We start from the raw sequence: 11,747 nt of genomic DNA, 5'->3' as shown, positions 1-11,747 counted from the left end.
CTGAGAGGAGAGATTATGAGGGAGCGAGGGAACAACGGCTGTCCGAGAGGGATTACCTCGGTGTCATATGCCCAGTTTATCCCATAAAGGCAGAGAAAAGAGTCTGAGATACAGAGAACGGTGTTTGTATGTTTGTTCTTTAAATAAAATTTGAGCTTGACATTGACACCTCGCAGCTTAGCTGCCAAGTTAGTACTGTGCATGTGCTCAGAAAAGGATTTAACTGGCAGGCTTGATGTTAAGGACTGCAGTTTAGTTTGCAGTATATTTTCTTGATGGTTTCTCCACTTTATGGAGATAATTACTTCTCAATCAATATGCAAGTGAAAATATCAATAGATCATGGAAGCATAGTAGAGTTCTCATACAAGAATGCTTAGAAGATTAAACTGGAAAGCCGGGTCATAATTATGTACAGCTATTCAGCCCAGCATCTAAGACAAGAAAATAATTGTATCTTGCATGTGGTATCAGGTTTTTATAATAAAGAATTTTTAATGGAGGAAACATTGTTTTTAACATTAAAATGGAAATCCTTTAATGCGTATACTGCGGAAATTGAACAAACTGAAATAGCATTCAAATTGGAAAAAGTATCTGTCAAGTTCACTCTGCTAAATCCAATCTCCAGACTAAGTTAGTGCTGAAAGAATTTATTTTTGTCTTACTGCTCTGCTAAATGTATGTTCTGCTTAATGAACCCCACCCCTGCATCCACCAAAGCCACAGAACACGCAGGCAGCTATCTGAAGCATTTGTGTGAATACATGCAGAAAAAGAAATGTAAGCATACAATTATTCAATACTTTTTTCTCCTAAAATAACAATGCATTGTAGCATCATCTCTGTAGCTATGGGGAGGTTAAGAAATCTTTCTGATTCTTCTGTCCTTAGGTTTTGAAAAGGTTTTGATTTGGCTAATTTCAGGGGTAGAGCAGAGGAGGCTTGACGCAAAAGGTACTTGGCACTGAAAACAAGCACAGAACTCAGATCCCTGTCCATCTGAAACTGATGAAGAAAATCTTGGTGGTAATAAAAGAAAATATGGTCTGGCCTTTTCTCTTAGGAGCAACTAAACTGATCTTAGTTATCCCTGTCCAAGGAAGCCCGTGCTCACCTTGGTAGTATTTTGGTGCATATGCATCAACAGAACACTTGCATTTTTCCCTTTGTCTTAGGAATAACCTAGCAATTTGAACTAATGATTTGTGTATCTGGTGAAGTGTTCATAGCCATCAATCATCATTCATGTTTTTCAGTCACCAGTTTCAGCCTTTTATTGTCTCTACGCTTAGTGAATCAACTCTAAACTTTCACATTACTATATTTAATTTATTTTCAACAGTGTTAAAGTGTACAGGATAGAATGGAGACTGAGGCAATCATAGAATAATTGTCTTGTAGGACAGCTGGATGGAGTGGGCTGCTGTTGTGGGACTGTGGACTCTTTAGTTGGTAGAAAAAGGTGAGAAACACAAATGAAGAAGGCCAGCATCACTAATAATCAAATGGATGAGGAAGTAGAAAAGAGAAAGTATCATTTTATGGCCACTGAACTTCACATTAATTCTCACTGAACATCAGTAAACAGTACTGTGGAAATGGATCATCATTATCAATCTCTGCAGTGGTGCTGTTAAACAAAACATTTGCAATGCAAATGGCAGGTGTTCCAGGACATTGTCAACACACTTGACCCCAGACAATTATATTTGACTTTTTGTATGCATTAATTCTGTCCGTGTGGGTATGCTCTGCCACTGTATGAGCCCATAACTGAGAATCGTGAGTTTTAGGTAAAAGCTGGGGAAGAATGGGAGAATGCTCCTTAACGTGGCTGAGCATTTCCTACTTAAGTTTTTATCTGGATTGAACCATGTTCCTGACTGGTGTTAGGAGATTGTGTCTGTGCTGTCTTTACAAATGAGAAAAAAAAGAGACTATTGTTATCTAAGGGTGCTGCTTCAAGAAAAGTAAATATGCTTAATTAAATTCAATATATGTTCTCACTTATGTAATAATTAGGCAACGTTGATTTGGTCTGATAAATAAGGATTGTACTCTATATCAGAAGAGATTTAACTGCTGGTATTTGAAGGGTTTTTGTCACAGGCTGGAGAGTGTAGAAAAGTTCTTTAGTGTGAAAGATGCTGTATAATCTTAATTTAAGTCATCTCAGCTTTGCTTAGACATCTCGATGCCCTGACTGTATTTTATAAATAGTCTTTTCCTGGAACTGCAGACAGTATTTTCTAAGAAATGTGAACTCAGGAGAGGCAAGTGAATTACTCAGCTTGAAATAATGTCAGAAGTCTAACTCTTTAAATTGTGTGCATACAACTTGGAGGAGTATATAATGCTACTCAATATTTAAGCAGATACATTGGTATTCATCAGGTTTCCTGCAGTATTTAAGCAATGTCTCTTCTATATTTCTGCTTTTCATTAATTACATGTCTTCACTTTGTTTCAGAGATGCATTTGAAGTACATTTTGTTGATGATTTATAATCTGAAGGTTATAACATTTATCAATTCTTCACTGACTTTGGAACTTAGGATCTCAAACATAATTCTGGTTTAAAAAAAAAAATTGTATTTCTGATGTACCCAGGTGGAAGTCTTCTGATGGCTTGGTTTCCGCTTGTCTATAGAACTGTACAGCCCAGTGAGGAAAAGGTATTGCATGGTTTGGTGAAACTGCTGTGTGGATACTAACAAAGTTCTTTGACATCCATGTGTACAAGGTGATATATAAATGCGAAAGAATTATCAAGCTCTCCACAAAGGGATCTGTGAAGATTAAACAATCTTTTCTGTTACCTAGCAAATTACAGAGGTCTGTTTAACTTTATCACCTTGTCTCTAAGCAAAAATATTTTAATAAGGAAAATAATATAAGTACTATTGTGGTGACTACGTTGCATGCACTCCTTTGGCAGAGGCGTGCTGGAAAAGGTAGCTGTTAAGTGCACAGTGGTGAGTGTATTTTAAACATCTGAATCCACAGATGCGGATGGATCTGCATTTTGTCTGATGTACCTGGCATGCTAAGATTAACAGGATGGCTAAATAGCTTGTGCTTACACCTATGGAATTTAAAGTGACTTTCTAAGAGGGGGGGAGAAAACGTAGTACTTTATTCTTGGCATGGTGAAAGCAACAAATGACATGTACTTAACAGTTTTTCACTAACTGAACCACAAATAGTTCGATATGTGCAGACACACGCACAGGAAGAATTGGTCTGTGTTGCTTTAGCTGTAGTTGAAAACTACTGTAAAATGTGCTGTTGTGAATGCATGCTTACAATGAGAGGGGAGATGGCAAGGGAAGAGATTTGCTGCAAAGGGGTTTATTTGTGTGGGAAAATTACGCCTATTGAGCCTCCGGTGCAGATTTGCAGAGCTCTGAATTTTGAGCTGGGCCCTCCAATGTAAGAGTCAGGAGAAGTAAAGAAAATGAGGGAAAAAAAATTAATTCTTTCGTTCATGGTGTTGCTTATGCATTTTGTCTAGTGATTCTTTAGGGCACAGTGAGCAATTCCTGGTGCAGAAAGCAGGACTGGGGTCTCTCCGTCTCTCTGGGTAATGCTCTAGCCACAGTCTTGTGTTTTCTTGCATATTCACTCTCTGAATCTCATTTTCTTTTCTGCCTGGTGGCAGCCTGGTAACAGACAGCTGGAGCACTCCTCTGGGAGACAAGATATGTTGGTCTCCTTGGCAAAGAGCCTGACCTCTACCATTTTATAAGTAAAGAGTGACAGTGCTATTAATAGATCCCTCCTCCAGCCAGGTTTTCAAAGGACTATAGCCTGGTTGCTGTGCTTCGTGCTGAGCATAGATATTATCAGCACATGGTAGGTGTATTGTGAGTATGAGGAATGAATTGGGCCCCTGAAGGGAGTTAAGTTTGGAATGGCTTCAGGGAGCTCTGCAAACCCTGTGCGGGAGGAGGCGCCTGCTTCCCAGTTCCATCAGCCAGCTGGGAACACAGCCCTCTCCCACCCAGTAGCTGAGCTATAGGCACTTAACTCTAGGCTGTTTTGGCAATAACATGCAGGATCCTACCGTCAGCAAAAAAGTTGAGGCCCTGGTTTGGACTTAGTGATTTAACCGGTCTTTTGGCTCTGTGGTCATCTGGAACGTCTCCCATTTCCATTGCGATCAAAGGTAGCTGACTGGTAGTTTTGCGTTTGACTGCAAACAGGTGGTAGGCAGGATTTCTTTCTTTCCTAGATGCGTCTGGGAGAAAACTAAACACAGCAGTTCATCGGTAATGAAACTTTTTCTGTTAAAAGGAAGTATTATGATTTAGATTAAAATTTCATTTGAAATAAATGAATTTTTTTGAAAACATGAGCTTCGTTGGAAGATTGAATTCAAAATGATTTGTTCAATATTCCTCAGTTATCTGCCCTTTGACATATGGACTTGATATGGATAATTTTTGGTGTTGAATGCAAGGGAAGAAAAATAAATTAAGCACTTTTCAGTTTTTTAGTAGGAAACTGCACACTCAGTCTTTGCTGGGAAACATGCTAATAACTGGAAAGTGTACCGAAATTCAGGTCATATTTATAAAGCCGAGTGTTCTTGCATATGAATATTCTCATTAATGCTTTGTAACCCAAATGGACTTAATTTCTCATTAAACATTTTTGTGGTAATTTAACAAGGCTTGCCTGAAGCCAGCATTGGCTTCAATATTTTAAAGGGTCTGCATTTGTCAAGGTCTCTCTAAATATCACATTAAGCTGGTGAGGCGAGAGAATCTTTAAGAGTTTAAAAAGCTTTGCCAACAACCCAGCAAAATTATTAGACCATGTAAAAAACTGAGTCTCACAGTAAGAACGCGTCTTACCTCTCCTAATGGAAATTTTGCCAAATGGTATTCCAAATACCTCTGGTTATTTTTTCATTTCAGGTGCAAATATGTGGGGCTCAGCCTTCAAAGTCTTGTTTGCAGGAGATGTTTCTGTGATGTAAAACAGATTTATTCATGTAGGGACCCAGTCTTGCAAAAACTTACAGGTGTGCTTTACTTATGCGCTCTGTGTAGCTCCATCTAAATCAGTGAAAGCTTGGACTGACAAAACAGGAATTGTAAGAGCTCATGCAGAAGTAAGAATTTGCAGAACTGGGCCTGAATTCTTTTTGTTATGCAGTAGAGAAACAGTTTGAAATCAATGGTCCAAGGCCACAGAAAGAAAACACAGGATTAAAAATAAATAAATTAAGGAAGCCCAACCCCAGTTCTAGAGGGAATTCCCTTCTAGTTCTCACCTTATGTCCTGCCCCACTTTTCATTTCAAGAAAATCTCTCTTGTAGTGACAGTTCTTGGGATAGTTGAGAAGCGCTATGAATGGTAACTTGGCTATTTAGATTTATCCTCAAAATTGTTAAGGCTCATGTTGAGCATAGATTTCATACATAATGATGAAGAACTTTTTATTGACTTAAAGGGTCAAATTTTCCAGGCATAATGCTGCCCAGATGAAACTTTGTATACATGTCCACAAATGAACACAATCACTATACGGAACCTCAAGCGATTTCTGTTGTTGGGTTGTAAGATGGAAGACTTTATTATTGCTTTTTTAACTTTTACTGTGTTGGCTATGTAACTGTCCAACTCAAACCAGTATGGTTAACCCTTGAATGCTTTGCAATTTAGAGACGGAATTTTGAACATCAAATATTCCCCGAAATAAAACACAAAAAGCTCATAAATTAATTACATTTACAAGTTGTTTGCTGTTACAAGCAAATTAACATTTTTTTAAAAATTTACATTTCACCTGGTTCTGGATAAGACATTCCAAGACCAAGAGCTAAGGAGGGGGGAAGAAAAATCATGGATAGAATGCATCTTGCTGTATGGCCTTACTTCAGGAAGAAATTTAAGCACATGTTGAAGAAATTCCAGGCCAGAATAGCATTTAAACAGGTGCTTTACTTGCACTTACTTCAAGATATAAATATGTTTAAAATTACATGCATGTGGAAGTAAGAGCAGTGTATTGAGATGTCAGGGAATAACAGCCCTTCAGAGTGATTCTTAACTGATTGCAAATGCTCCTCTTAGTAGTTTTCTAAAGTTATCAGGATAAAAACTTCATAATGTAAAAGAAAAGAAAACAATGTGTTTTTCAAGGGAATGATTGTCAGATCTCTGATGATTGTTCTGTAGATTACCCCTTTAAGAAAACTAATGAAATGGTTATTGGATTTCTCTGTAAGTAAATGTAACTTTTAAATACTGCAGCTATTATGTTTGTGTTTGCATTACTTTAGGGATTTAAATAGTACCATTTACATATTTCATCCAATTCTCTAATGTTCATTTAGTAAGTTAAAATTAAGATAAGTTGTGTAAATGGAACAGCTTCCTGGCTGTAGATAAGATGATTTAAGCTACTGTAAGTGAGACTAAGAGTAAGGCACTTGGTTATTCAGAAGACACATACAGAGTTAAGCTTTGTTTGTGAAAGTGGCGAGTTTAATAGCATGTAAGTTTTAGTTTGAAATCAAAAGAGTCTTCTGGAAATATGGTAGGGACTGACGGCATCTTTGCCTTGGGAGGGGAAGGCTAAGAATGTGTGTTTAGTCATGTCAGCTGCATGTTCAAATAGTTCTTACTTTATAGCATTCTCTCAATATTTATTTGTAGTTATGTGCCTCAAATGCCCCCCAGATGTTTTGAGATATTTAATCTACACAGAGTTCTCTTCCTCTTCTCTCCATCTAGTATGCACAACTTTTTCTTCTGACAAGGTGAAGGGCCTTTCGTTGTTGTCATTAAGAGAGTTCTAGCCAGTCTAGGAATGGTTGGCAGAGCCTGATCTGTGGCATTCACGAGTTCCTCTGACAGCCTCTCTGTTCTTTCACCTTCAAATTTCACCTTTAAAGTTTTGGTGGGGATTGTCTTTTGATCCCTTAAGTTGATATTTTATTTTTAAATTCTCGCCTAGCCTGTATTTTTTTGATACTAAGCATCTTCTACCAGTCTAATCTTCCCGTCTGTAATTTTCATGGATCTTAAGGGGGACCAGCATTGCCCAACCCTGTAAAATAACCTGGAGGGACATGACCAATTACCATCCTCAAATCAGCTTGCCTTAACATCATTTTCTCTTTGCAAAATTCTTTGTTGCTTTCCTTCATTTATCTGTCTTTGGCTCATTGACCACCAAAGAACTGTTGAGTTTTCTTTTTCTGTAACTATGTGAATTAAGATGAAGTTATAGCACATTGGCACCATGTTTTTCAGCTAAGTCTGCCTTCCTTGCATATCTACAGTAAAAGTGTAATCTGCTTATGAGCTGGTAAGAAATTCTGCTACAAGGGTGTTCCTTTGAGTTGTGTTAGTCTGCCATGAAGAACTATGATTACTTTTATGTGCTAATAGTCTCTGAACTGAGGGTTTTGAGCGTCTCTGTGGATTTTCTGTGATTAGAGATAGAAATAGTCTTAAAAACTGCATGGATGCTTAAAATGAGATATTTATGTAGTGCTGTTCTGCACGTGGTGCAGCAGATCGGTGTGCTCTACAGCAACCTCTCTGTGTAAACCTTGAGTTTCTAATGGCAGGACAGAAGGACTGTAGGATAGATGGAAGGTAGACAGCAGTATTGGTAAGAAGGAAAAAAGTTGGGAAGTATGCAGATATATAAGACATTGAGTTGTAGTAGCTGTTGCCCCTTAATTTCTCTCTCTCCTTGCATTCTTCCTTCTCTCCTCACAGATTTTGTTGGTGAACTGGAGGACAGAAAGGTTTTCCTAATGTACTGTAGGAAGCTCCTTTTCTTCCCCATCCCACCAGGTGGGGGTGAGCAAGGGGCTGTGTGGGGCTTAGCTGCTGGCTGGGTTTAAACCACAACAAATTGTTAGTTTCAAAGTCTGTGTTGTGTCATAAATGATAATACAGAAGTAACTTGTTTCTTCTATCTTCTGGCTTAATAATACTATTCACTGGTTCATTCTCCCTCACACTTTAGTGTAAATGTAGCTTTCTGTAATCAAATGAATAATTTTCTGTGTAAACACACAGGGAATGTATTGAGAAATTAGATTCTAAACTACCACGGTGCTCAAAAATAAGCAAAATGCATTTTTGTAACAACAAGGGCTCTTGTGGTGGTTCTTTGAGAGACGATTTTGGCTGTATCAGAGAACACAAACTGGCCGGCATGGAGCGCAGGGCCTAGCCCCGGCCGCGTGCAGAGTTGCCCATTGCTTGTACGTGGGCCTGCCAATGTAAAAGTGTAAGCACAAGAACACAGCGGGAACATGATGAGGTAGCAAGTATTTTTTTTTTCCTGATATGTTCTGTAATGTAATAATGGATTTTTCATGAATTCTTCTGCATAAAAAGCACAAGAACATACAGTATTTCTTGTCATGCTGCTTGAGAGAAATGACTCAACATCCATCAGTCCTTTATACCTACTTTAAAATTGCCAGTGGGAATGCCCCGACAAGGGAAGGCAAGACCATGTGGTCTGAGGGTGGTTAGTGGCCTTGTGACAAAAAATGGCAGCTGCCTTTGTTCTGTTTTCTTATGATAGCTGTCAGGGAAGGAGAGAGGCGTTGCTTTCTGCTTTGCATTTCTCCTCTGGGCCAGGAGGCAGGCTCTCTTCAGACAGGTCTTCACAAAGATGGCGCAAGTGAATTTTCAGTTGCACAGTTGCTGTGGGCCTTACTAGGAGCTAAAACTTTGCTGACCTTGAACATTCATCAGAATTATGAGTTATTGGTGCTCAATTAGCTAGCTGCTGTTGTTAAACACCAAAAATCAGAAAAGAGCCTCTTTTGGTCTGCATAGTGATCTGAAAGCTGTTCAGACCGACCCAAACTGGGCTGCAGATGCACAAGTCGGTGCTGCCGGGCCGTTCCTGGCAATGCCAGTGCTAGTAGAGGCTGCCAGTGCAGCCGAGATGGCTGGTGCCTACACAACAGCTCTGTCTCGGTGCAGGGAAAGGGACTGCATGGAAACCCAGAGCTACTTCTGCAGTAAAAGCTACCTTTTGTGCCATAGATTTAACCCAGGACCCTGTGAGGTCAGCAGAAAGGGTTCCTTGGGGCTTAGAGCAAGGTCTTCATCATAGAGAGATGTCTCTTCAGTGGCATCTGGGTTACTTTTAAGTGCTGTGTTGCAGTAAATGTACGATAGAGAGTGAGCTTTGCTGAGAGCGGCAGGGCTGGCAGTGTCCTGTTTCAGGCTCTTTGGGATGAAGGTCTGCACAACAAGGTTCTGCCGTGCTCGCAGGGGCACCAAGGTGTTGCTCTCAGGGTTGAGGTTTCTCAGCTGCAGAGTGGGGCTGCCAGCCCTCCTCCAGGCAGCCTGTGAGGGGAACTGCTAATGGCCATGGGCCCTGCCTGGAAAATAAAATATCCAGCCTTTAAAAACTGGAAGAGGGTAGATTTAGAATAGATATTAGGAAGAAAATTTTAACCATGAGGGTGGTGAGGCACTGGAACAGGTGGCTCAGGGAAGTTGTGGATGCCCCATCCTTGGGGGTGTTCAAGGCCAGGCTGGATGGGGCTTTGAGCAACCTGATCTAGTGGAAGGTGTCCCTGCTCCTGGCCGGGGGGTTGGAACTAGGTGATCTTTAAGGTCCCTTCCAACCCGAATTGTTCTATGATTCTCTTCTATGAAAAAGGGAGAGGGAAAGTGCTGGGAAAGCATGTCATAAGAGGGGATGACTCTTTCATTTGGTCTTTCATTTCTGTAGTTTTTTGTGTAGACGGAATTTGTCCAAAGCAGTGGGATCTGTGGCTCTGCTGTCTTCGCCCTCCATGCCAGAGCCCTGCAGGGCATCCGCCTGGTTACAGTCTGCTGATGTACCTCTCTGCTATTAGACTGATTGATTGCAATTGCAAGTGTCTATTATTGCTACGCTGTTTCTTTATATATGTGATAAGACTAGACCCAAGAAAAACAGAGGAAGGGGGGAAAGAAGAAAAACACAACATAAATAAAAATTATTGATCTTAATTTCTATTTATTTTCATATGCTTAGTAAAAAGCACACTGATACTGAAAATCACTATAAATGTAGTCAGATGTTCCCTGTAGCAGGTTGAAGTAAAAAGGTGTATTGATGTTATGCTTAGAGAGAATTTGGAGCATGACAGTTGTTTTTTTAATGACTTTTCTGTTTACCTTTTAATTACGCTCATAACTTTTTTTTAACCCCATTATGGTATTTTCTTACTTCCTAAGATTAGGAAGTAATTTCCTTTTTAAATTTTTAGGCTACTATTTATCTCTGAATGTAATAATTGATAAAAATTTCACTGCAAAAAAAATCCTTTAATTATCTTAGTAAGTAGGAATAGTCTCAAATATAAGTACAGCGCGTCATGTCGATGGCTGAGGAGAATGGTCACCAGCAGTTCTTATCTACCACATCTCCTCGCCAGTACCCGTGAGCTGGATGGTGACTCTGTTGCCTGATGAGCTTCTTCAAAGTGTTGACAGAAATAGGCAACTTTTTCAGACAAAGGCTGGGCAGTGGCCATGCCTGACTTGGAAAATGCCGGGAGTGGATGTGGCGCTCTAGGCAGGAAGGAAGTGAAGTGACACAGAAAACAGTGTCAGCTTTCAGAATCCTGTTGCTTCTGGTATTTTTACTGAATGAGCACTGCTTTCTGGACACTTATAAGCATCAATTAAAGACTAAGGTTCTGACTCCTGGATTCAGTTTAAATACAGACTATAATTGCATGCAGAGTGCTTCATGCAGGTTTTGAGGGGTTTTTTGGTACATGTGCTCTGAAGGTCATTAGGCAGACATGATACTGAGCATATAATATGAAAACTAGATAGGAAATATTTTCAGTTCATATAATTTTAATGAAAGATTTGAAAAGAAAGAAATTACAAGCTTTTAAAAATAAAACATATTTGCATGTGTCTTCATTTCTGACAAACGGAAAACATTGATTATGACTATATATGACTTTATATAGGGTTCTAAATTTTTTTTGAGTCTTATAATTTAAATTCACATGAAGAGTACATGTAGTTTCTGTGTATTTAAGTTGACTCGCAACTGCTGCAGTTTAAAAAAGCTGAACATTTGCCTTTTGCAATTTTGAGAATAGAGTTTATGCTATACATTTGCCTAATGCAGAGTTCCTGTCACCACAAAATTGTCTTTTTGCCAAATGTTGTATGTGCATATTTCATGAAGTGGTCTACAGCTTTGCAGAAACTAGGGCAAGGTCTGTAAATAGACAATGTCAGGTAATTATTCAAATTCTTTTTTAATGCCACAAAATAACAAATTTGTTCTGTAGTGGATGTTTTTCTGAGACTTCTGTGAAATCTCTAATAATGTTGCTTATCTGTCATTTCACCTACAGGTACATTTATGTTCCAATGGGAGGATCTCATTCCAGTCTGCTAGGAACGCTCTTTTCCACAGCCCTTACTTTTGCCTTCGTAAGCTATTGGCACGGAGGACAGAGTTATCTGTGGCACTGGGGTGCACTTAATTGGCTTGGAGTAATTGTGGAAAATGGTGTCAAGAGGATACTTTCTATTTCACTTATTCAAGATTTAATTGTAAGTTGAATCTCTATTCATTTCATGTTCTTGTTTCCTGGCTCCATGCTCATCTGAAGTTCCTGCTTACTAGCTTGGTTTAATCTAGATTAAAAGCTGCGGATAACAGATAAAAGAGCTAGCATTCCCTTGCCCACCCTCCAGTGTTTGAGCTAAGGCATATAACCAGAATT

The 11,747-nt window shown here is 39.3% G+C and overlaps 1 protein-coding gene across 1 annotated transcript in view; it reads left to right on the top strand.

Moving 5' to 3' along the window:
* HHAT (hedgehog acyltransferase) overlaps positions 1-11,747 on the top strand; it is a 156,778-nt gene that overhangs the window by 64,142 nt on the left and 80,889 nt on the right. Inside the window, exon 9 of the mRNA XM_009888609.1 lies at positions 11,373-11,574. Within this exon, the coding sequence (XP_009886911.1) occupies positions 11,373-11,574 (202 nt within the window). The remainder of the gene's footprint in view (positions 1-11,372; positions 11,575-11,747) is intronic.

Source organism: Charadrius vociferus, unplaced genomic scaffold (assembly GCF_000708025.1).
Source record: "Charadrius vociferus isolate BGI_N301 unplaced genomic scaffold, ASM70802v2 scaffold340, whole genome shotgun sequence".
Classification (NCBI taxonomy): domain Eukaryota; kingdom Metazoa; phylum Chordata; class Aves; order Charadriiformes; family Charadriidae; genus Charadrius; species Charadrius vociferus.
The sequence above is the reverse complement of the archived record's forward strand: the minus strand, read 5'-3'. Positions and strand labels throughout refer to the sequence as shown.